This window comes from Saccopteryx bilineata, chromosome 4 (genome assembly GCF_036850765.1).
Source record: "Saccopteryx bilineata isolate mSacBil1 chromosome 4, mSacBil1_pri_phased_curated, whole genome shotgun sequence".
In the NCBI taxonomy this organism is placed as follows: Eukaryota; Metazoa; Chordata; class Mammalia; order Chiroptera; family Emballonuridae; genus Saccopteryx; species Saccopteryx bilineata.
This window is the reverse complement of record NC_089493.1, coordinates 298,807,785-298,830,692: the sequence shown is the minus strand read 5'-3', so window position 1 is coordinate 298,830,692 and position 22,908 is coordinate 298,807,785. Positions and strand designations below refer to the sequence as shown.

At 47.9% G+C, this 22,908-nt stretch overlaps 1 protein-coding gene and 1 pseudogene across 1 annotated transcript; both read left to right on the top strand.

Moving 5' to 3' along the window:
• The first annotated feature begins 1,570 nt into the window (after positions 1–1,570).
• Positions 1,571–11,332, top strand: LOC136335001 (up-regulator of cell proliferation-like; annotated as a pseudogene).
• A 5,213-nt stretch (positions 11,333–16,545) lies between these two features.
• Positions 16,546–20,627, top strand: LOC136335005 (small ribosomal subunit protein uS3m-like). The gene is made up of 4 exons (XM_066275986.1): positions 16,546–16,621; positions 16,708–16,776; positions 16,860–16,971; positions 20,305–20,627. Exons 1-4 carry the CDS (start codon positions 16,583–16,585, stop codon positions 20,586–20,588), a joined length of 504 nt encoding a protein of 167 aa, XP_066132083.1. The 5' UTR covers positions 16,546–16,582; the 3' UTR covers positions 20,589–20,627.
• The last annotated feature ends 2,281 nt before the right edge of the window (positions 20,628–22,908 follow it).

Genomic DNA, 22,908 nt, shown 5'->3' with positions numbered 1-22,908 from the left:
ATCCCCTGCTCCCGGGCCATCTTTGCTCCAATGGAGCCTTGGCTGCGGGAGGGGAAGAGAGAGACAGAGAGGAAGAAGGGGGGTGTGGAGAAGCAAATGGGCGCTTCTCCTATGTGCCCTGGCCAGGAATCAAACCCGGGTCCCCCGCACGCCAGGCTGATGCTCTACTACTGAGCCAGCCGGCCAGGGCCCAGTTTTTTCTTGGTTGTCTATTATGACCTTCATACTATTGGAAAATACAGTTTTCTCCCCATCTAGCATGAAATTTCATTTTGGATTTGTCCACACGATTAGATCCAGGTTCTACATTCTTAGCCAGAATTCAGCTCAGGTAATGCTGGGTCCTTCCATAGGGGACCACAGTAGGGGTACCCATTGTCACTGGTTTGAGCACCCAGTGAAGTGTAATTGCTGGGTTCTATTCTACCTTACTGAAACCTCATGGTAAGCAATCCATGAGGAAACATTTTAAGACTTGGTGAAGACCTTGTTTCCCATCAGCATTTCTATCCAGGACTGCTGGGCGTTTTCTGATGGTGGTGGTGGCATGCAGTGCTCTGCCAGCTGCCACAGCCCCACAGCAGCGCTCCTTAGGGTGAGAGCCCTCTGCCCCTGTCCCCCCACCCCGTTTGTTCATCTGCCTGGTGTATACACTCATTAATTCCTGTTTTTCAATAGCTTTTAATTAAATGTTGTATTTAATTATGTTCATGCTCAAAGTGTCCCACACATGACAGTGGGAATCCCTTCGGGCTGGTTGCTGTGTGCTCTGACATGCCCCAGCACTTTTTTAAGGAGTTTGTATTTTCTGAAGTCAGATGCTTAGCCTCATCCAGTTCTTTCCCTGACCAGGCCTGGCATCAGGCATTTCTCCACAGAGACTGGTGTGTTTTAGTGTGGGGTGATATTAAAGGGTGCTTGGTGTGCTCGTTGCTACTCCGGCCCTTTCAGTGGAGTGGCCTGGAAATCCATGCATACATACACAAACACGCATGCACACGTGGACATGAGCATGCGTGCAGAGATCACGAGTTCACACTTGGACCTCCAGTCCCAGTGCAGCACTGTGAGTGCTTTGTCCGGCTTCCTCCACTCCTTATCTGTGTGTCCTTGCTGCAGGGTGGCACCTTGGCTCCTGACCAGCTTGCACATTTACTCGTTCCTATGACATACCTAAAAATAGTTGATTCTAAAGTAGACCATACTTATCAAACGTACTTAGAAGAATTCAGGACCATCCCTCCCTGCCCACATTGTCTACTTCTGATGAACACCCTCTGAGTCGACCTGTAGATAAATAGGGTCAGTTTTATCAAATCGTCCTCACACTGTGCACACTCTAACCTGACTTCCCCACTAACACCATTCCACAATGTCCTATCGGCATGCTTTTGGCTACAAAGCAAGATCCACGTAGACTGTTCTGTAATGGTTGTAGAATAAGACTGTACCTGAATTCCCTGTTATTGGATTTGATTTTAAAAAGTGTCCATTTTTTTGCTATGCTATATAAAACTTGCACCAACATCTTTGTAACTAAATCTTAATTTTAATTATTTCCTTAGGGTAGAAGTGGAATTACTGGTCAGAGGGTAGGTATACTTTTATGTTTTTCTTTTTTTTTTTTTAAAGTATAGTCAGTTTTTTTTAATTTTATTTTATTTATTCATTTTTGTAGAGAGGAGAGAGAGAGGGAGAGGAGAGAGAGAGACAGAGAGAGAGAAGGGGGAGGAGCTGGAAGCATCAACTCCCATATGTGCCTTGACCAGGCAAACCCAGGGTTTCGAAACAGCAACCTCAGCATTTCCAGGTCGACGTTTTATCCACTGTGCCACTACATGCCAGGGTCCAGCCCCGGGGGGAATCCAGGGGTCCCACAGGAAGAGACAGCGTTGGCACGAATCGAGTGAGAGAGCCGAATTCTTTTCTTTCTCTTTATTCTCTCGTTAGCATTTACTGCCAGGCATCTCTGCCAATGGCTGGTCTAATTTTACTTTTTATGCACACACAGTAAGTTACAATCACATGGTATTTTGAATACATCATTGTTTTAGTTTCACTATGGTTACATATTTCCAGATAACAGTTAATTCATATCTATAAGCTACAAATCAGGTGGTAAGTCATTCAAAATACAGTTATACAATAACTTGAATAGTAATAACAATATCGGTACAAACTTCTAAAAGATTAGTACTAATTAATAACTCTATTTTACTGTTGTTGTGAGTCAAGGGCACAGAGAGAGATAGCAGACAAAATCATCAAGGACTAGCAAAGGACCACCGCTTGCTCAGGCAAATAGCCTTGAGTTCATGCAGTGTCCTAATTCTTTTTTCACAAGACTACAAAAGGCTTGCTATTTAAGAAACTGACATAGCATTAAGAGTAACTTTTACTTAAAGATACATAGAGTGCACCTGCAAGATAGCTAGTAGCAACATAATATCAGAAGGCATTAATTGCTATTGCTGCTATGAATCCCACTACATTCCTCTCCTTATTCTTGGAAAATACAAAAATCTCATGAGAATGTTTTACTGAGAAAAGCCCAGCAACTACCTTCAGTCACAAAACAAGTCTTTTAACAAAACATTCTTTACTTGCCAGCTGTGCTCCCATCCAAGGCCACGCAACGGGCCACTCCACTACACCTTACCTAAGATTCTAATGTCTAGTTAAACTTTATTTATTTACTATATTCATACACTAGTTAAGTTCTAACTTTATTCTTTCTAACATGATTAATAAGAAGAAATTCTCCTACAAACTTAACCCTTTATGAGGGATATCATAGCCAGCCTCTTATGTTTATGAGCCCAGTTCAAGGGGCTTACAGGCTTTTCTGTGGAACTTACACCTTCTGTCTCATTTCCAAAGAAATTACTACGAATCTACAGGGAAAGCACAGTACTATTATCCCTGTGCCATAAATAATAGCACACACCCAGGAAAGGGGGGATATAAGGCCAGATTAATTCAAAAGGTCAAAGGGGAAAGTATTGTTGTGCCTTTCCTCTGTGGTGACTTTGTCAACCCACAGCTATTAGTCTTCACTGTGGTGACTTTATCAACCAGCAGTCATTGGTCTTCTTCTGCTGTGACTTTGTCAACCAGCAGTTGTGGATCTTCTCCTGCTGTGACCTTGTTAGCCAGCATTAGTGGATCGGCTCCCGACAACCACAGGTCAGGCACTTTTATGTTTTTCTGAGTGGCTGTGTTTATGCTCTGGCTCATAGTGTCTGGGATTGCTGGTTCTAGACCGATGCTTTCTCAATGTGGCTGCACATCAGAACCACCAAGGGCACTTTCAGAAGCAGTGGTGTCCCGGTCCAGACTCAGAACCTCTGAGATTCTTGTTTTGAGGATCTGGGGTGTGATCAGGATTGGTAGTTTTCATAGGCTCATCCAAGAGATTTTGATATGCAGCCAACTGGAAAGGAAAAAAAGTGTTATTTCATTGTTTTAATTGTAACGTTCTTCTGAAATTATTACAGACAATCAGATTTGGGAGAAGTGGCCCCTGAAATAAAAGCATCTGAGAGACAAGCAGCTGTGGCCATTGCAGGTAAAGTTGGACTTGGGCTTGCAGCAAAGCAGATACCTTTCTTCTATTCCCCTTGGGGTTCTGGATTCCAGCCTCAGCCTGGCCTGGGGAACATGGACCTTGAGAGTAAATCCACATAAGGCTTTGATTTTCCTTTTACAAGAATATCCCGTCTAGTTGTCTTTTTTTATTATTCATTTGGGGGGGGGGTGTCAGGAAGTAAGCATTAACTCCCATATGTGCCTTGACCAGGCAAGCCAGGGGTTTCAAACCAGTGATCTCAGCATTTCAGATCGATGCTTTATCCACTGCGCTACCACAGGTCAGCCTAGGTCTGTGGTCGGCAAACTCATTAGTCAACAGAGCCAAATATCAACAGTATAATGATTGAAATTTCTTTTGAGAGCCAAATTTTATAAACTTAAACTATAGAGGTAGGTACATTCCTTATCGAGGTACCATCTGCATGTGGTATTTTGTGGAAGAGCCACACTCAAGGGGCCAAGGAGCCGCATGTGGCTCGTGAGCCGCAGTTTGCCAACCAAAGGGCTAGGTGTCTTTTAAACTTCCCTTAATATTCAAAGTGGGATTTAGTTTTAAAACAGGTGATGATCACACTGCTCACCTGGACACACTCCGTTTGAATGTGTTATGTCTGCTTACCCAAGATGTGTCCAGGGTGACTGAGTAGTTCTTAAGCTCTAAGCACTTCTGAGAGGGAAAGGCAAGTCTTGTTGGGACAACAGGTATAAAGTGGAACTGTCTTGATTAGACTGGGGCTTCTGGTCTTTCTGGTATGATCCCCAGAAGTGAATTTTGCTCCTATGGAGATTGTGGGGTGGGGCTGTAGCAGCTCCTCTAGACTTCAGCTTTAAGGTTTGGCCCCACTCCAGATATCTTTCTCTTATTGATTCATTTTCAAGGTGAATTTCATTAACCTGGTGCTTCACCAAATGAATGCGTTCTATTGGATATTAATAGTGTTATACAAAAATAACCCCACAAAATACACAGATAAATTCATGTTAATCACTTTTTGCTATGGGTTGTTGTTGTTTTTTTACAGGGACAGAGAGAGAGAGTCAGAGAAAGGGATAGATAGGGACAGACAGACAGGAATGGAGAGAGATGAGAAGCATCAATCATCAGTTTTTTGTTGTGACACCTTAGTTGTTCATTGATTGCTTTCTCATATGTGCCTTGACCATAGGACAAGCAGACCTAGTAACCCCTCGCTCAAGCCAGCGACCTTGGGTCCAATCTGGTGAGCTTTTTGCTCAAGTCAGATGAGCCCACGCTCAAGCTGGTGACCTTGGGGTCTCAAACCTGGGTCCTTCTGCATCCCAGTCCGATGCTCTATCCACTGCACCACTGCCTGGTCAGGCCCTTTTTGCTACATTTTATTAAATATTTATTCAATGAGATACTATTTCACACCCTACTTAATGCTTACTACCAAAAAACAAGAGAAATGTTGGCCAGGATGTGGAGAAATTTGTGCATGGTTGGTAGGTGTGTAAAATGTTGCAGCTGCTGGGAACTGGGGATGGAGGTTGCTGCAGGGGCGGGGAGGAGAGGTGAAGCAAGCTGCTTAATGGGAACACAGTTTACTTTCCAGTGATGGAAATGTTGTGGAGCTAGATGGATAAGAAGTAGGGACCGCACAACTTTGTGACTAGATGGGTAAGAAGCAGGGACTGCACAACTTTGTGACTTTACTAAATGGCACAGAATTACTCACTATAAAATGTTCTTCTTCCCCAAAGTTTTTTCCTTTTTTGTTAAAATACCATAAAATAATGTTTACTATCTTAACCATTTCTAAGTATTCAGTTTAGTGAAGAAATACATTCACTTTGTTGTGCAGCCATCAACACTGTCCGTCCCACAACTTGACTCATCTTGTCAATAGAAATTTTATCCTATTCAATTATAACATCCATTCTCTTCTCCCCCAGCCCGTGGCACTCACCATTATACTTTCTGTGTTTATGATTTGACTTCTCTGGGTACATCCTGTACATGGACTCATACCATGTTTGTCTTCCGGTGACTGGCTTATTTCTCTCAGCACAGGGTTTGTCTGTGCTGCAGCATTTTGTAGAACCTTGTTCCATTTAGAGGCTGAATAACATGCCATTAAACGTACAGACCACATTTTATCTGTCCATTTGTTCACTGGTGGACATTCAGGTTGTTTCTGTGTTTTAGCTGTGGTGAATAACCATGAGAACGGGGTGTGCAGATATCTCTTTGAGACCTTGTAGTCAATCTTTTGGAGGAATCTACCAAATGTGGAATTGCTGGGACAGATGATAGTTCTAACTTGCTGATGAGGCCATGTGTATGTTTTTCTTCTAGATCTGGAATGGAGAGAAATGGAAGGAGATGACTGCAAGCTTCAGTATGGAGGTGGAGACCACAGGGCTTGGTGTTGGATTGGGGTGGGGAAAGAGAGAGGGAACAGGCACAGTGAAAACGAATTGGTGTGTCATGGCTGATAGCTCTGTTGGTTGGAACATCGTCCTGATGCACAAGGGTTGCAGGTTCCATCCTTGGTCGGGGCACATACAGGAACTGATCAATGTTTCTGTCTCTCTTTCTCTTCCTCTCTCTCAGTAAATCATTAAATAAAATTTTAAAAATAACTGTAGTTGTATATTTTGAAAAATTGGGAGTACTCTGTCTCAATAAGTAGCAGAGAGGATTCTGAGTTCAGCTTAAACTGGTGTGAGTCCCAGGCATCTGGCTTGATTGACACTTGTTTTCCTTTGCTTTTGTAGATGGTCCGAATGAGGCTCAGGACAGTGACTTTCCAACAGGTATGTGTTTTCTGTCTTGTTTCTTCTCACTGCTACAACTTCCTGTCCTGTTGAAGAAAGACAGCATCCATGCTGGTGGTCCCCACACCTGGCTGCATCAAAATCATGTCTAGTCCACTAACTTTGTTTTTTAATTTTAGTGAGAGGAGAGAAGGTAGAGACAGACTCCCGCATGCGCCCTGACAGGGATCCACCCAGCAGACCCCCCAGGGGGCAGTGCTCTGCCTATCTGGGGCAACTGGAGCCATTTTTTAGTGCCTGAGGCGGAGGGGCCAACTTGCTCTAATCTAGCCATGTCTGTAAGAGGGGTGGAGAAGAGAGAGAGAGGTGAGAGGGAGGGGGTGGAGAAGCAGATGGATGCCTTTTTTGTGTGCTCTGATTGGGAATCGAACCTGGGATTTCCACATGCCGGGCCGATACTTGACCACTGAGCCAACTGGCCAGAGCCACTAACTCTTTATATCAACTTACATATTAATAATATTGCCAGAAAAAGCAAACCCCTGGAAGCTATTACAGTATAGAGTAACGGAGTTGGCATCTCTGGGTGTTATTTTTAACATGTCCTTTTCAAAGTGATTCTAAAGCATAGCCTGGTTTGGGAACCACTTATGGTGTGCTGGTTTCATATACAGGCCTGTGGTCATGCACTGGGCATGAGTGTGTATGTAACAGGCTTTCTGCTCTGGCTTTTCCCTGCGGCACTTAACTACCATGCTGCTTCAGAAATACTGTAGAGACAGTTGTTCCCTGTCTGATAAGAAAATATCCCTGGTTTCATTTCGTCAAGACTGAGAAACCTGAGTAACACGTATGGAGAGTTTCTTCTTCAGTGTCTCTCCCTACAAGTGCTGTTCCTGCAGCAAGTTCACCAGCTCCTGGTCGTGCTGCAGCCACACGCCCGAGAACCTGCTGAGTCCATGCAGACAGGAGGCAGCTGGTGGACCCTGCGGGGAAGTGAGACAGATGTGCCCCAGTGCTCTGACTGCTACTGGTTACCTGGGCCTGGGCCTAAACCATCCTGTGCTTCTGAGGAAACTGCCCCCATAGTTCCCAGGAGCACCTAGGGTAGCATCACAGGGGTCGCTTCCTCTTTGGAGAAAGGAGCGGAGAGAATCCAGGAGAGCAGCAGGAATCGTGTTCATTTTGTTGACTTATTATCATTAAAAGTGTACTAGTTACATGTAATATGAAAATTGGTAAGAGGCCATGTCCAAGACAGGGAAGTGGCCGAAACCCTTGGCATGGCTGTTGTGAGCATGCAGTGTTTGTAAGAGGCCGGATCAGAATGGGTGATGTAAGGTGAGAACAAATAAGAGCAGAATTATGATAATCTCTAACAGAGACTTGAATACAATAAAAATTTAGATCCGTATTATTGGCTTCAGACTTGCAAAATAGTTTAGCTATGGTTTGCAGCACTCTAATAATAATTCCCTGTTTTGTTTAAATATTCTCTAATTATTTTGTAAAGAGGAAAGAACAGGAACAAGAAAATCATAGTGAATCAGTGATGGTGTCACCTGTGGCAGACTGGTTACAGTGTGAGGGGACCCACTGCCAGACCGAGTGCAGGGAGAAGCACAGGATGCACACGGGGGGTGGGGGGGGGGAGAACGGGCTGCCCGCACGTCGTGGTGCACTCACTCCAGCCAGTTACAGTGTGAGGGGACCCACTGCCAGACCGAGTGCAGGGAGAAGCACAGATGCACGCGGGGGTGGTGTGGTGGGGGGGAGAACGGGCTGCCCGCACCTCGGGGTGCACTCACTCCAGCCAGTTACAGTGTGAGGGGACCCACTGCCAGACCGAGTGCAGGGAGAAGCACAGATGCACGTGGGGGTGGGGGGTGGGATGGGGGAGAACGGGCTGCCCACACGTTGGGGTGCACTCACTCCAGCCAGTTAATTTGGGCTCAGTGCTGCTGGAACCCATAGGCTGCAGGAGAAACAGATGCGCAGACTTCTGTCTGAGGCCCCTGGGATCCTGTCCTCTGATGTCCACGTGCCTGCCTGTGTTCAGAACAACCTGGGTGGTGTGATTTATGTGTGTCTTGGTCTCAGGTGGCCCAGGGATCCTGCATTCTGCTCTCTGAAGGAGGCCACCCCACCCTCATGCTGGTGTTCCCTCTCTGCTTCTGCCCTGGCCCCTGCCCTGCGTGGTGAGCACTTATGTCTTCATTTCCCTCTACAGTGGAGAGGAGCCGACTGCAGGAAATGCTGTTGCTTCTGGGGCTAGAGACACACCAGGTCCAGAAACTCAGCCTCCAGGACGCCCTGCAGATCAGCAGTGACAGTATGAGGAACTGGGCTCCGCAGGCTCCCAAAGACTTGCCCTGGAACTTCCTCCGGAAGCTGCAGGCCCTCAATGCTGAGGCCAGGAACACCGCCATGGTGCTGGATGTGCTCCCAGACACCCGGCCTGTGGAGAAGGAGAGCCAGATGGAGGAGGAGGTCATCTACTGGGACACCGCTGATGACCTCTCCGCGGACATCTACTCCTTCTCGGAGCTGCCCACCCCTGACATGCCCGTGAATCCCTTGGACCTCCTCTGTGCCCTGCTGCTTTCCTCTGACAGTTTCCTGCAGCAAGAAATCATGCTGAGGATGTCTCTCTGCCAGTTCGCGCTCCCGCTCATTCTGCCCGACTCGGAGAACCATGCCCACACCTTCCTGCTGTGGGCCATGCGGGGTATCGTGCGGACATGGTGGTCACAGCCCCCAAGGGGTGTGGGCAGCCTCAGGGAGGACAGCGTGGTCTTGCCCCGGGCGCCCGCCTTCGCCTTCGTGCGCATGGAGGTCAGCAGCAACTCCAAGTCCCAGCTGCTCAATGCCGTGCTCAGCCCGGGCCACGGGCAGCGAGACTGCTTCTGGCATCGGGATATGAGCCTGGGCACCAGCCCTTGGGAGATTGCAGATGGGCTGGTGGAGATTTCCTGGTTCCTACCCAGTGGCAGGGAGGACCTGGACCTCTTCTCTGAGCCCGTGGCCTTTCTGAACCTCAGAGGCGACATTGGGTCTCACTGGCTGCAGTTTAAGCTCTTGACAGAAGTCTCCTCGGCTGTGTTCATCCTGACCGACAACATCAGTAAGAAGGAGTACAAACTGCTGTCCTCTATGAAGGGGTCAGCCACCAAGTACTACTTCATCCTGAGTCCCTACCGTGGGAAACGCAACTCCAACCTGCGGTTCCTGAACAGGCTGATCCCCGTGCTGAAAATGGACCACTCACATGTGCTTGTGAAGGTCAGCAGCACAGACGGGGTGCGTTTCACGCGCAGGGTCCGCTCCATTGTGGCGCACGTGGCCCGGTCCCCCTGCAGGAGGGTGTCGGTGGAGGACATGGCCCACGCAGCCCGCAAGCTGGGGCTGAAGGTCGACGAGGACGGTGAGGAGTGTCAGCGGGCGAAGGACCGGATGGAGCGGATCACCAGGAACATCAAAGACTCGGACACCTACGGGCGGGATGAGCTGAGACTGTAGGGGGAGCCTTGGAGAAAGGCAGCCCGGGTGGAGAAGGAGCTGTGCCAGGTGCAGTGGGCGGTGGACCCTCCGGACAAGCACCGGGCAGAGCTGAGCCACCGGCTGCTGGAACCTCGCACACAGCAGAGCAGCCACGACCCTGCAGGGGGCATGCAGGAGTTCATCAAGGGCATCAGCTGCCCCTCCTTAGGCGAGAGGCAGTATTTCCTGAGGTGGATGGAGTGGGGGCTGGCCTGGGTGGCCCAACCAAGGCCGAGACAGTCTCCAGAGGCAGTTCTGACCCTGAGACTGAAGCAGGTTGGGGCTGGGGACCTCAGTGAGCCGCTCTGGCTGGAACCCCTGGGGGTGGAGCACTTCCTGCGGGAGATGGGGCAGTTTTATGAGGCAGAGAGCTGCCTTGTGGAGGCAGGGAAGCTGCCAGCAGGCCAGAGGCGCTTTGCCCACTTCCCAGGCTTGGCCTTGGAACTGCTGGTCCAGGGGCTGCCCCTGGAGCTGATCGATGGGAACACGCTGAGCACCCCTCTGCGCTGGGTCACGGGGCTCTTGAAGGAGCTACATGCGCACCTGGAGAGAAGGTCACGGCTGGTGGTGGTGTCGGCGTTGGGCGTGCCTGCTACAGGGAAGTCCACTCTCCTCAATACCATGTTTGGGCTTCGGTTTGCCACAGGGAGGGGTCGTGGTCCTCGGGGGGCCTTTATGCAACTTGTTATGGTGGCTGAGTCCTTCAGCCAGGACGTGGGCTGTGACCACATCCTGGTGATAGACTCAGGGGGTTTAATAGGAGGCGCCCCGGCCACGGCTGGGGAGCGCTTTGAGCTGGAGGTCTCCCTGGCCACTCTGATTATGGGGCTGAGCAACGTCATTGTGGTCAGTTTAGCTGAAACAAGGGACATTCCACCTGCTGTTGTGCATGCTGTTCTGAGGTTGGAGAAAATGGTGCACGTGCCTAACTACCAGTGTGTGTACCAGAACCTTCACGACATGTCTGTCCCCGGCCCGAAGCCTTGGGAGAGGAGGCCACTGCTGGAGCACCCTGCTGATGTGAGCAGAGCTGCCACCCAGGTGGACAGACCGGGGAGAGGGCCTCCGGACGCTAGCATACCTGGCCTTTTGTGACCCAGAGAAGCAGCACGTATGGCACATCCCTGGCCTTTGGAGTGGAGTGCCTCCCATGGCTGCCGTGAGCTTGGGGTACAGTGAAGCCATTTTTGAGTTGAAGAGGTGCCTGCTGGAGAACATCAGGAATGGCCTGTCCAACCCCAACAAGAACGTTCAGCAGCTCATCGAGCTGGTGAGCCAGCTGTGAGTTGCAGCTGGTCTGAGGGGTGTCCACCTGGGGTTGGCATCTGAGAGGGCTGGTGCCCTGCCTATGTGAGAAGGTAGAAAGGCAAAAGACGGGGCCTGGCATTTCCTGAGCAGTGGGGAGAGAGGCTGTTGGGGGTGCAGCAGCCCTGGGGTCAGGTGCAGACAAGAGCTCTGTCTCAGCTCCGTGGGTGACTCCTGCAGTGGGATCTCTTTCATCTGTGTCTGGAGCAGAGGGGTGCCCTCTATCACTGCAGTTGGGCACACAGGTCTCCAGGAGAGGGGTAGGGAAGGGGCCCTAGGAAGCAGACAGGCCTTCCTGGCAAGCCCAGCATCAGTGGGTTGATGCAGCTCGTTCAGTGAATGCCCACATGGGCAAGTCTATTTATTGACTGACCGTGAAGCCCGCCCCAACCCCACCCTGCTCGCTCTTCTGTGTCCTACACCCCACAGCACGTTGTGTACACCTCCCACGGCACGACCATGTGCATCGTGACTTACCTGGTCACACATATGCCCCTCCCCAGACGGTGAGCTCCTTGAGAGCAGGGGCTGTGTGTTCCCTGTCACCCCAGGGCCTGGTACACTGTGGGTGCTTTAATAAATGTTTGTGAAACAAATGAATGCACAAATGAGAGTAATAGGCGGTCCCTCTCTGGCCCTAATGTTCATGTTTCCTCCAAGAGGACCAGTGTCTTCTGAGGGAGGGGTGCATGCTGGGCCCTGAAAGAAGACCCATTCTTCAGGCTGTTACTGGGAAACTGAGCTAACTGTCCTTGTAGTAGCTCCAAAGTGCCTCCATCACTGTCCCATTCTGTAGGTGAGGACGGGCCCAGAGCAGCAGACCTGTGTGGGCAGTGAGCCGAGAGGGAGCCACTGCCCTCAGTGCTGCCTCTCTACTTCCCACACTTTAAGGGCAGCAGGCTCACCCCCTAGGCCCTTGGTGCCAGCCCTTCACTTCCCTGCACTGCTCCTGACATGGGCCCCCCTGCTGCCATTCGAGCCAGAATTTGAGGCCCTTCCCTGTCTTTTCTCCAGCTGAAGTCCTGGCCTGCACTAGCCCTCACCAAGGTGACCTCACTGAGCCTCAGAACCCAGTTCCAGCTGTGTCACTAGCTCTGTGAATCTCAACTGAGGCCTTGGGGCCTCTCTGCTTTGTGGTTACAGGAAAACTTGGCCTCAAGGTGGTGATCAGGAGCTCTCTGTGTCCCTTTCATTGCTGTTGCCAGACTTGGAAAGTGAGCCCTGTGTCCTGGAACCCGTCCTTGAATGCAGGCTCCTTGGCCCCTTTTCTGAAGTGCGAGGACACCTGCGGCTTCCTTGGTGTCTGGGGCATTGCCCCTTGGGTTCTGCAAGCCTCTGGACGTGCAGAACAGGCCGTGCGCCATACTGGCACTCTGGAAACCTGGTCTTCTGCTAATAAATTTGGGGAAATGTTTTCCCTTCTGAAACTTAAAAAGAATTTGTAATCCTCAAGCACTGCAAGCTCATCTCTTCCCGTATCATTAAGTAAAACAAATTTTAAGATGTTGGTTCACCTTGAAAACCACAAACCTGTTATTTTCACCATCCAGGGCCATGGAAGCTACCCTGGTGCTTCTCCAACACAGTGGGAAATCCACTAGAATATTTCTGGGTCCCAAGTTCAGGCACTGGAGACCTGTCTTAGAATTGTTGAATATCAATCAGTTCATTTTATTTTATTTATTTATTTATTTAAAAAATTTTTTTTCTGAAGTTAGAAGCAGGGAGGCAGTCAGACTCCCGCATGCGCCCCACCGGGATCTACCCGGCATTAGATCCACCAGGGGCAATGCCTTGCCCATCTGGGGCATTGCTCCTTTGGGGCTGGAGCCATTCTAGCACTTGAGGCAGATGCCATGGAGCCATCCTTAGTGTTCGGGACAGCTTTGCTCTAATGGAGCCTTGGCTGCATTAGGGGAAGAGAAAGAGAGAAAGGAGATGGGGAAGGGTGGAAAAGCAGATGGGCGCTTCTCCTGTGTGCCCTAACTGGGAATCAAACCCAGACTTCCACACACTGGACCGATGCTCTACCGCTGAGCTAAGCGAACTGTCCAGGGCAATCAGTTCCTTTGAAAACTTATTCTAGCTATTCCTGAAATCTGAAACAGGGAAGCTCAACTGGTTCCCTACTAACCAAGGGTTCTTTATTTGGGGTCTACCCATTATGTAAAGTTAAGGTTCAATCATTGAATTCCTGAAAATTGTGTGCTGTTCCTTCTGTGGAAAAGGTTTGTAGCTTTCAACAGATTTTCAAAAGGATACACTTCTCTTAATGGTGTATTAAGCAATGTCTGTAATATCTTAGTTTGGTTTCTTTTTTGTATTTTTCCAAAGCTGGAAACGGGGAGGCAGTCAGACAGACTCCCGCATGCACCCAACCGGGATCCACCCGGCATGCCCACCAGATGGGCGATGCTCTGCCCATCTTGGGGTGTCGTTCTGCTGCAACCAGAGCCATTCTAGCACCTGAGGCAGAGGCCACAGAGCCATGCTCAGCGCCCGGGCAAACTTTGCTCCAGTGGAGCCTTGGCTGCGGGAGGGGAATAGAGAGACAAAGAGGAAGAAGAGGGGGAGAGGTGGAGAAGCAGATGGGTGCTTCTCCTGTGTGCCTTGGCTGGGAATCGAACCCAGGACTCCTGCATGCCAGGCCGATGCTCTACCACTGAGCCAACCAGCCAGGGCCTGTAATATCTTAGTTTTACTGAGACAGAACCTAGCAGGGTTGGTGTTAGAAATCTGTGTGAGCCTGACTGGGCAGTGGTGCAATGGATAGAGCGCCGGACTGGGACACAGAGGACCCAGGTTTGAGACCCCGAGGTCACCAGCTTGAGCGTGGGCTCATCTGGTTTGAACAAGGCTCACCAGCTTGATCCCAAGGTCGCTGGCTCGAGCAAGGGGTAACTCGGTCTGCTGTAGCCCCCCGATCAAGGCATATATGAGAAATCAATCAATGAACAACTAAGGAGCCACAAGGAAGAATTGATGTTTCTCGTCTCTCTCCCTTCCTGCCTGTCTGTCTCTCTCTCTGACTCTGTCTCTACCACCAAAAAAAAAAAAAAGAAATCTGTGCAAATGTAAGTCTGATATTGTTGTAGCTCTCCCTAGCTCCTCAGATGTGAGTTAGCCCAGGGAAGAAAAATTCTTTTTTTCTGAATCACTAGTAAAAATATAATTTTGGTTATAAACCTATCATGAGTTCCTAAGACATCAGTAAAACTAATTCAGTGTTACAAGCACTGACAAGTCAGGGCTGCAGAAATGAGCCAAGAAGTCCTTGATCCTGGTTGTGGTGACTTTCCACCTCTCACCCCTCAGCTCCCACATGCTGCTGTATGCCCCAGCCTCCTGCCTGTCCTTGGCCCTCTCCAGCAGGCACTTCTCCCTCAGGACAGTCTCTGATGTCAGCCTCACCTTCATTCTACCACCCGAGGGTGTCAGGCCCCTGTAAGTGCTCCTGTTACGGTCCTTACCTTAGCTTTTCTGCCCTCCCCATCCAGGCTCCCTGTTCCCTGTGTAATGCAGTATCAGCCCTCTTTTGTGTCCAGATCTAGTGCCGTGTCAGAGTCAGGAAGTGAAGTGTTGCTGGTACATGTGAAGCCAATTTTCATATCCATCTACTCCAAGTCCTGGGCTTGTGGCTTCAGGATGTTTGTAATTGGGTCTATCAGGAGTTGGGAGATGATTATCTCAGCACCCCAAAGCTAAAGTCAGTAATACTAGCTTGGGACCTAGCCCACTGAACCTACTCCATTCTGTGCCTCAACAATGGATAGTGGGTGTGGAGAATGAAACATGGGGACATCTCTCTAAAATAAAATTATAAAACTGGATAATGAAATACTATCAGTTTAAAAGTCTCCTTCAGGAAGAGGTGGAAGTTCTCACAGTTGGAAACTACTGTGATTGGAGAACATCTCACCCCTGTTCCGCCCCCTTACCCAGTATGCAGAACAGCTGGAGGCCACAGTTAATAAATTAGAAATAAAACATTTCTAGTAAAGTGAAAGACACTGTCCTTCTATTAACGGTTTTTTTGAGGACCCATATTCAAGTGGTCAAAGAAATCTTGATCATGCAGAATGTACAGACTGAAGCCAAGATGAGTTTCTTGGTCCCTTTTCCTCTCCCAGTGCGATGTTGGGCAACACCGGTGCGTGCATTTGCCCTCCACATAGATGCTAGTGTTGTCCTTCCTCCCTTGGAAACCACAGCCGCTGCAACATCAGGGTGGATGATGTAGATTAAAAAAGGCCAAGTGTTGGCGATTTCACATGATCAGCCTAACAGAACCAATGACAACTACTTCTACTGACAGTTCTATGACATGGTATCAGCAACAAAACCATTTTATAGAAAATGGAACTGAGGCTCAAGTGTACAGATTGTCCTACCAGGGCACAACTCCAGAACCTGGAGCCTAAATTTTGTGTTTTGAGGGTTTTTTTCCACACTACAGTGTTGAATTCTGAAATAAGACATCCAGTGTTGGTACTTTCCCCCTCACTGTAGTCGTCAGTGGAGACCAATGACGGTGTTAGTGCCCTGGTCTGAGCATCAAGGCCCCGTGGTGTCCCTGAGGTTCTGACCCGCCCAGGGCAGAGTGAAGCCCCTCCCTTTTGCATAGCGCCTGGTTGAAAAATTGGGTGAAGTTTTAACCAAAACGTGTTTGTTCTTCATTGTGGATAAATCCAGGAGTTTGATTTAAAGACAATTATTTGAAAAAACTACTGAAAGTAAACTGTAATAGAAAGTTTTAAAAGTAAATTAAATACAGCCTAAAAAGCAAAGTAAGTTATGAGAAATATGTAATACTAGATATGTTCATTAAAGAGAATACAGAGACTACAAGGAGAAAAAAATTACAAACCAAAAGAAATTACACATCATCATACTTTCCAAAGATAACTACTGCTAACACTTGAAATGATTTTTTGTATATTTTTACTGTGTGAATATAAGTAGATGATCTTTTTTTCTTAAATGGCATCTTGACAGTTTTTGTGAGCTTGTTTCCGTGTATCGTTAGGGCTTTAATATCGACATTGCAGAAAAAATATTTGGAGACAACTCAAGTAGCTGAATGTGTAAAAACTGAGAAAACGCTCCAAGGGGAGGCCCGGGAGTGCGGCGAGGGGCACGTTGCTGTCCTCAGGACACCGGGACAAGCTCTTCGGACGAAACCTCACGCTCATTCCGCCCCAAGCCGCGGCTCCAGCGGTGGCCGGCGAAGAGGTGCAGAAATGAGCGCCAGAGCGTGGGTCCGCCCGGCCCCGCCCCCAATTCGCCCTCGGGCCCCGCCCCCCACCGCAGAGTCGCAGCTGCGCCGGCTCCGATTCGATCTCGTCCACGGTGCGCTGACCTTTGCCCCCGCGGCGCGGTGGAGCGTCACGCACTGCGCTCAGCCAAAATGGCGGCGCCCATGGGTAGCTGGAGGCTCGGACAGCGGGTGAGCGGGCTCGGCGGCGGAAGGTGGGCTCGGCGGGTCATGGCTGCCCCGGGTTTCGTGTTACGACTCCCCCTCCACACACGCAGGTGCTGTCCTGGAGCCGAGAGCTGCCGTGTGCCTGGCGCGCCCTTCACGTCTCCGCGGTGTGCGCCAAGGTGAGCCGCCCGGGGACCAGGGGCCGGGGCCGGGTCGCCGCCTGGGTCAGGCGTGCGGACTTACGGCCTCTCTGTCCTCCTAGAATCGGGCGGCCCGGGTCCGAGTGAGCCAAGGGGACAAGCCGGTGACGTACGAGGAGGCGCACGCGCCTCACCACATCGCGCACCGCAAGGGCTGGCTGTCGCTGCACACAGGTGAGGGGACGACGGTGCCAGAGGCTGGCGATGCGACCCCGGCGCCACCGACGAGTTCTCGGCTGTGACGGGTACAGGAGGAGTGAGCCGCGTTCGAGGTTTTACTCCACTCAGTAATCCGCGTGGAGTCAGAAATCCGTCCACCTGTAGAGGAGACGTGGGAAAGCAGGCGTCAGGGCACGAGGGTGGAAACGCGACACAGCGGTGGCTTTTTCCGCGGGGAGCGGATTGAACCCGCACGGAGGGATTTGCGTGCCTGGAGGCAGGAAGTGTTGCTTTGTGATTGAATGAGCTGCCAGGTGGCTCAGAGGCAGTGAAGAGTGAAACCCTGTAGAGTCGACTTGGACACGCGGGACAGTGTGTTGTAAATACAGCAGCTTTCCTCTGAAGCACTGGTTTTTCTTTATTTTCTGTGAATTTTTCTACTCTTGGCAGTGCCCTTTTTTTAATTTTTGTTTTTGTTTCAGTGTATTTGCCCAAAGTTTTTAAAATTTGTATTGAATTTATTGAGGTGATGCTGGTTTGTAAAATTATGTTGGTTTCAGGTTTACAATTGTATAATGATCGTGTGTATGTTGTATTGTGTGTTAACCACCCCAAGTCAAGTCTCCTTCCAGTCTGTGCTGCTAGTTTCAGCTTTCCTACAGTACCCATGTGTCCTTTTGAGTTGCTGGTTCCATGTATTCACAGTTTTGTGCGTTTTGTTGTTGACTCCGCTGCCTTAAACAGTGGTGATGCTGAGTGGTTGTCTGGTGTTCCTGAGCCCAGGGAGGCTGTGAAATGTGCGTGTTAGATTAGCTTACTTCAGGCATGAGTCATGGTGCTTTTGGGAGAGTTTAGTATTAATTAGCCCACATAATAAAAAAGGTGTCTTTAAGTAGAAATATATATGGTCTACTGGAAAGTTCTGTCCATTTTTGGAATAAAACAAAATACAAATTTTTCTTACCATCAATAAACTTTATTAAATAATATAATTGCCATTATTATTAATGATTTCTTGCCAGCGTGAGGGCAATTTGTATATCCCATTTTTGAAAAAGGTTTTATCTTTTGTGTGAAACATTGAACCAGTGCTTGTTTGATATCTTCTTCAGTTTTGAATTTTTTGCCCTTCAAAAAACTTTGTAAGGACAAAAACAAGTGATAGTCGGAGGGTGCTAAGTCCGGGGAATATGGTGGATGCGACAATTTCCCAGCCTAGTTCTGCAATTTTTTGACGAGTCCCCAAAGCAGCATGTGGCCTGGCATTATCATGATGCAGTATGATGTTCTTCCTATTGAACATCGCCGGCCTCTTTTCTTGGACTACTGTCTTTAAATTATCCAGTTGCTGACAATACTTCTCCGAATTGAGCTTTTTGTTTGGTTTTAAAAGCTCATAATGTATTTGTCCTCGAATGTCCCACCATATACACAACATTCTCTTATTCAGAGTCAAATTTGGTTTAGAAGTGGAAGGGCTAGGTTTTCCGGGTTCACAATATGCCCTTTTCCTTACGATGTTTTTGTAGGTAATCCACTTTTCATCCCCAGTTATCATCTGGTTCAAGAAGGGCTCGATTTTGTTCCAAGCAAGCAGAGATGTGCATATGACGACTCAATCATCCAAATTCTTCTGACTTAATTTATGTAGCACCCATCTTGAATATTTCCACACCAATCCTTTCTTCCAAATATTGTCCAAAATGGTTTGCTGAGCTGAATTAAGCCTTTCTGTGATCTCCGATGTTGTCAGAAAAGGATCTTGCTCCAACATGGTCTTAACAACATCATCATCAAACAAAGATGGTCGCCCAGAACGTGGCTTATCAGAATGGTCGAAATCACCTGTTTTGAATTTTTCAAACCATCTTCTGCATGTCCTATCAGAAACTGTACCTTCACCAAACACTTTCAATAAATTTCTACATGCTTCTGTAGCATTTCTTCCTTGTTGAAATTCGTATCAAATACAGTGGCATAAATGAACTTTATCAGTAGCCATGGGTACACTATCGCTTCACACATAAGACTAACGTGAACCAACTTTGTTTTAGTTTTGCTACGTCAGTATGTATACATTAAGTGATAAAAATAGGCACACATGCGCCAAATAAACGTGCTTATGTGTCAAAACTTGTGATAGAAACAGACAGAACTTTCCGGTAGACCTGATATGAAACAAGGTTGTGTGATATATTGATCTATTGACAAAAATATTGTATATTGTAGCTAAAGGCTTGCAGAGCCTACCCTTGCATTTCTCCAGGAGCTATGGTTGAGTGTTTGATAGTTCATTGTCTACAGTGAGTTTACAGAATAGAACTACAGTAAATTAATGATAATCAACTGTATTTTGTTCAGTGTGAAGGTTTTCAGTTTGGATGTTTGAGATGTATCTATCTAGAGAATTATTTAAAGATTCTTGTTCCCCGACCCTTTCTGGGGTATGGTTCTGAGACTTGGAGGTGGATATCGTGAGAAGGGAGGGCTTGCAGGGTCCACACTGAGAATTCACTGGGTGAAGGTGATGGCCCTGGCTGGTGAGAGCTCTTGTCCCAAACTTCAGAAGGAGATGATGGCCTCATCTGTGGCCTGTGGGATGAAAAGTGCTTTAAGGCAGTTAGCAAAAAGTGACAGCCTGGCCTGTGGTGGTACAGCGGATAAAGCGTCAAACTGGAAGTCTGAGGTTATTTGTTCAAAATGCTGCTTGCCTGGTCAAGGAACACATGAGTTGATGCTTCTTGCTCCTCCCCCACATTTCTTTTCCTCTCTCCCCCTTTCTCTATTTCTCCCTCTCTCTCTTCTCTCTGTCTCCCTCCCCTGTCTCTAAAATATTAATAAATAAAATCATTTTAAAAAGAAAGAAAGACTGTGGAAAAGGGAGTGGACAGAGGGATCATCTGAGTTTTGTGTCCTGGCTAAGGAAGACCTCACTGTTTCCTTTTGTAAAGTGAGGATAGTGATAGTACCTAATTTGTGAGTTTATTGAAATAATGTATTTTGAACTTTATTTTTTTAATTTTATTCATTTTAGAGAGGAGAGAGAAATGGGGAGAGAGAGACAGAGGAGAGAGAGAGAGAGAGAAGGTGGGGAGGAGCTGGAAGCATCAACTCCCATATGTGCCTTGACCAGGCAAGCCCAAGGTTTCGAACTGGCGACCTCAGCATTTCCAGGTCGACGCTTTATCCACTGCGCCACCACAGGTCAGGCTGTATTTTGAACTTTAAAGTGTTCTTATTCCACTTGCAGAAGAAAAGTGGCAGAGGTGGGGGTGGAATGGGTGCCCTGTGCTATTGTGTGTTAACTCAAGAGATTTGGTTGAGTCTGTGGTGCCCTTCTCTTTACAGGTAACCTTGATGGTGAGGACCATGCTGCAGAGCGAACGGTGGAAGATGTTTTTCTTCGCAAGTTTATGCTGGGTACCTTCCCCGGCTGCCTAACTGACCAGCTTGTCCTGAAGCGCCGGGCTAACCAAGTGGAGATCTGTGCTCTGGTCCTGAGGCAGCTGCCTGCGCACAAGTTCTATTTCCTTGTGGGCTACAGCGAGACCCTGCTGTCCCACTTCTACAAGTGTCCTGTGCGCCTGCACCTCCAAACTGTGCCCTCAAAAGTTGTGTATAAGTATATCTAGGACATTCTGTTATAAAGTACCGCACCCCAGATTCTGAAAGGCACTGTACCTCATTTCATCGAGTTCATGTAGAAACACCCAGTCCAGATGAATTTTCAAGAGTTTTATTAGAGGAGGAGATTTATTAAATATGCCGGCTGCATATGGCTGACATGGGGCATCAGACCCAAGTCGTGCAGTCCCCAAAATAGTTCAGGGGCTGCTTATATACCCTTGATCACACAGGAGCTGGGGAGAGCGTGACATCATGGTACAAGCTGGCAACATTTGTTTAGGGGATACACAGAAACATTAAGACTTTCAAGGTAACACAATCAAAGATGTTTACAAATCTTTCAGGGTTCATCTTCCCTCACCAGCCTAGAGGTATTTTACCCTCAAGATTCCAGGAAGGGGGAAGAACTACAATCAATGCCAGGTGGTATGTAAATTCTGCCTCCTATTGAAAGAGAAGTTTCTTGGTTAACCTTTATTTTAGATTTGAAACTGAATGACCGATTATTCTTTTTTTTTTTAATTAATTAATTTATTTATTTTTTACAGAGACAGAGAGTGAGTCAGAGAGAGGGACAGATAGGGACAGACAGACAGGAACGAAGAGAGATGAGAAGCATCAATCATTAGTTTTTCATTACACGTTGCAACACCTTAGTTGTTCATTGATTGCTTTCTCATATGTGCCTTGACCGTGGGCCTTCAGCAGACCGAGTGACCCCTTGCTGAAGCCAGCGACCTTGGGTTCAAGCTGGTGGGCTTTTGTTCAAACCAGATGAGCCCACGCTCAAGCTGGCGACCTCGGGGTCTCAAACCTGGGTCCTCTGCATCCCAGTCCGATGCTCTATCCACTGCGCCACTGCCTGGTCAGGCCGATTATTCTTGCAAGCTAGAAACTTCTACATTAGGGGTAGTTAACCTTTTTATATCTACCGCCCACTTATGTATCTCTGTTAGTAGTAAAATTTTCTAACTGCCCACCGGTTCCACAGTAATGGTGATTGATAAAGTAGGAAAGTAACTTTACTTTATAAAATTTATAAAGCAGAGTTACAGCAAGATAAAGCATATAATAACTACTTACCAAGTACTTTATGTTGGATTTTCGCTAAGTTTGGCAGAATAAATCTTTATAAGACAACTTACTATAGTTAAATCTATTTTTTTAGCCTGACCAGGCAGTGGTGCAGTGGATAGAGCATTGGACTGGGATGTGGAAGGACCCAGGTTCGAGACCCCGAGGTCGCCAGCTTGAGCGCGGGCTCATCTGGCTTGAGCAAAAAGCTCACCAGCTTGGACCCAGGGTCACTGGCTCCAGCAAGGGGTTACTCAGTCTGCTGAAGGCCCACGGTCAAGGCACATATGATAAAGCAATCAATGAACAACTAAGAAGTTGCAATGCGCAACGAAAAACTAATGATTGATGCTTCTCATCTGTCTCCATTCCTGTCTGTCTGTCCCTGTCTATCCCTCTGACTCTCTGTCTCCGTAAAAAAAAAAAAAATTAAATCTATCTTTTTATTTATACTTTGGTTGCTCTGCTACCACCCACCATGAAAGCTGGAACGCCCCCTAGTGGGTGGTAGGGACCAGGTTGACTACCACTGTTCTACATTCTTCTTCCTCCCCTCCCTAAAGGAGGGACGGGACAGGAAAGGCTGATAGGAAAGCCTGACCTTTCCTCCCAGAATATCAATATCAATTTTCAGCTTTTTGGTACCTTACAACAATTCCTCTTTTTTTGTGTCACTATAGCAGTGGTTCTCAACCTTTCTAATGCCGTGACCCCGCAATACAGTTCCTCATGTTGCGGTGACCCCAAACCAAAAAATAATTTTGGTGGCTACTTCATAACTGTAATTTTGCTACAGTTATGATTTGGAATGTAAATACCTGATATGCATTATGTATTTTGTGATGGCTTTAGGCGACCCCGCTGGGGTCGCGACCCACAGCTTGAGAACCAAAGATGTGGGAAAGGGGGGAAGTGGAAATGGGGAAACACATTCCTTCAGAGTCAACCAGGTTCACTTTTTTTTTTTTAAGCTTTTATTTATTTATTTTTTAATTTTATTTATTCATTTTAGAGATGAGAGAGAGAGGAGAGAGAGACAGAGAGAGAAAAGGGGGGAGGAGCTGGAAGCATCAACTCCCATATGTGCCTTGACCAGGTAAGCCCAGGGTTTCAAACCGGCAACCTCAGCATTTCCAGGTAGACGCTTTATCCACTGCGCCACCACAGGTCAGGCCAGGTTCACTTTCAAAGCTGCTGTTGTCTGGCTTCTTGGTCTATTTTTATTCTTTGGATGAGAGAACTTGGATACAG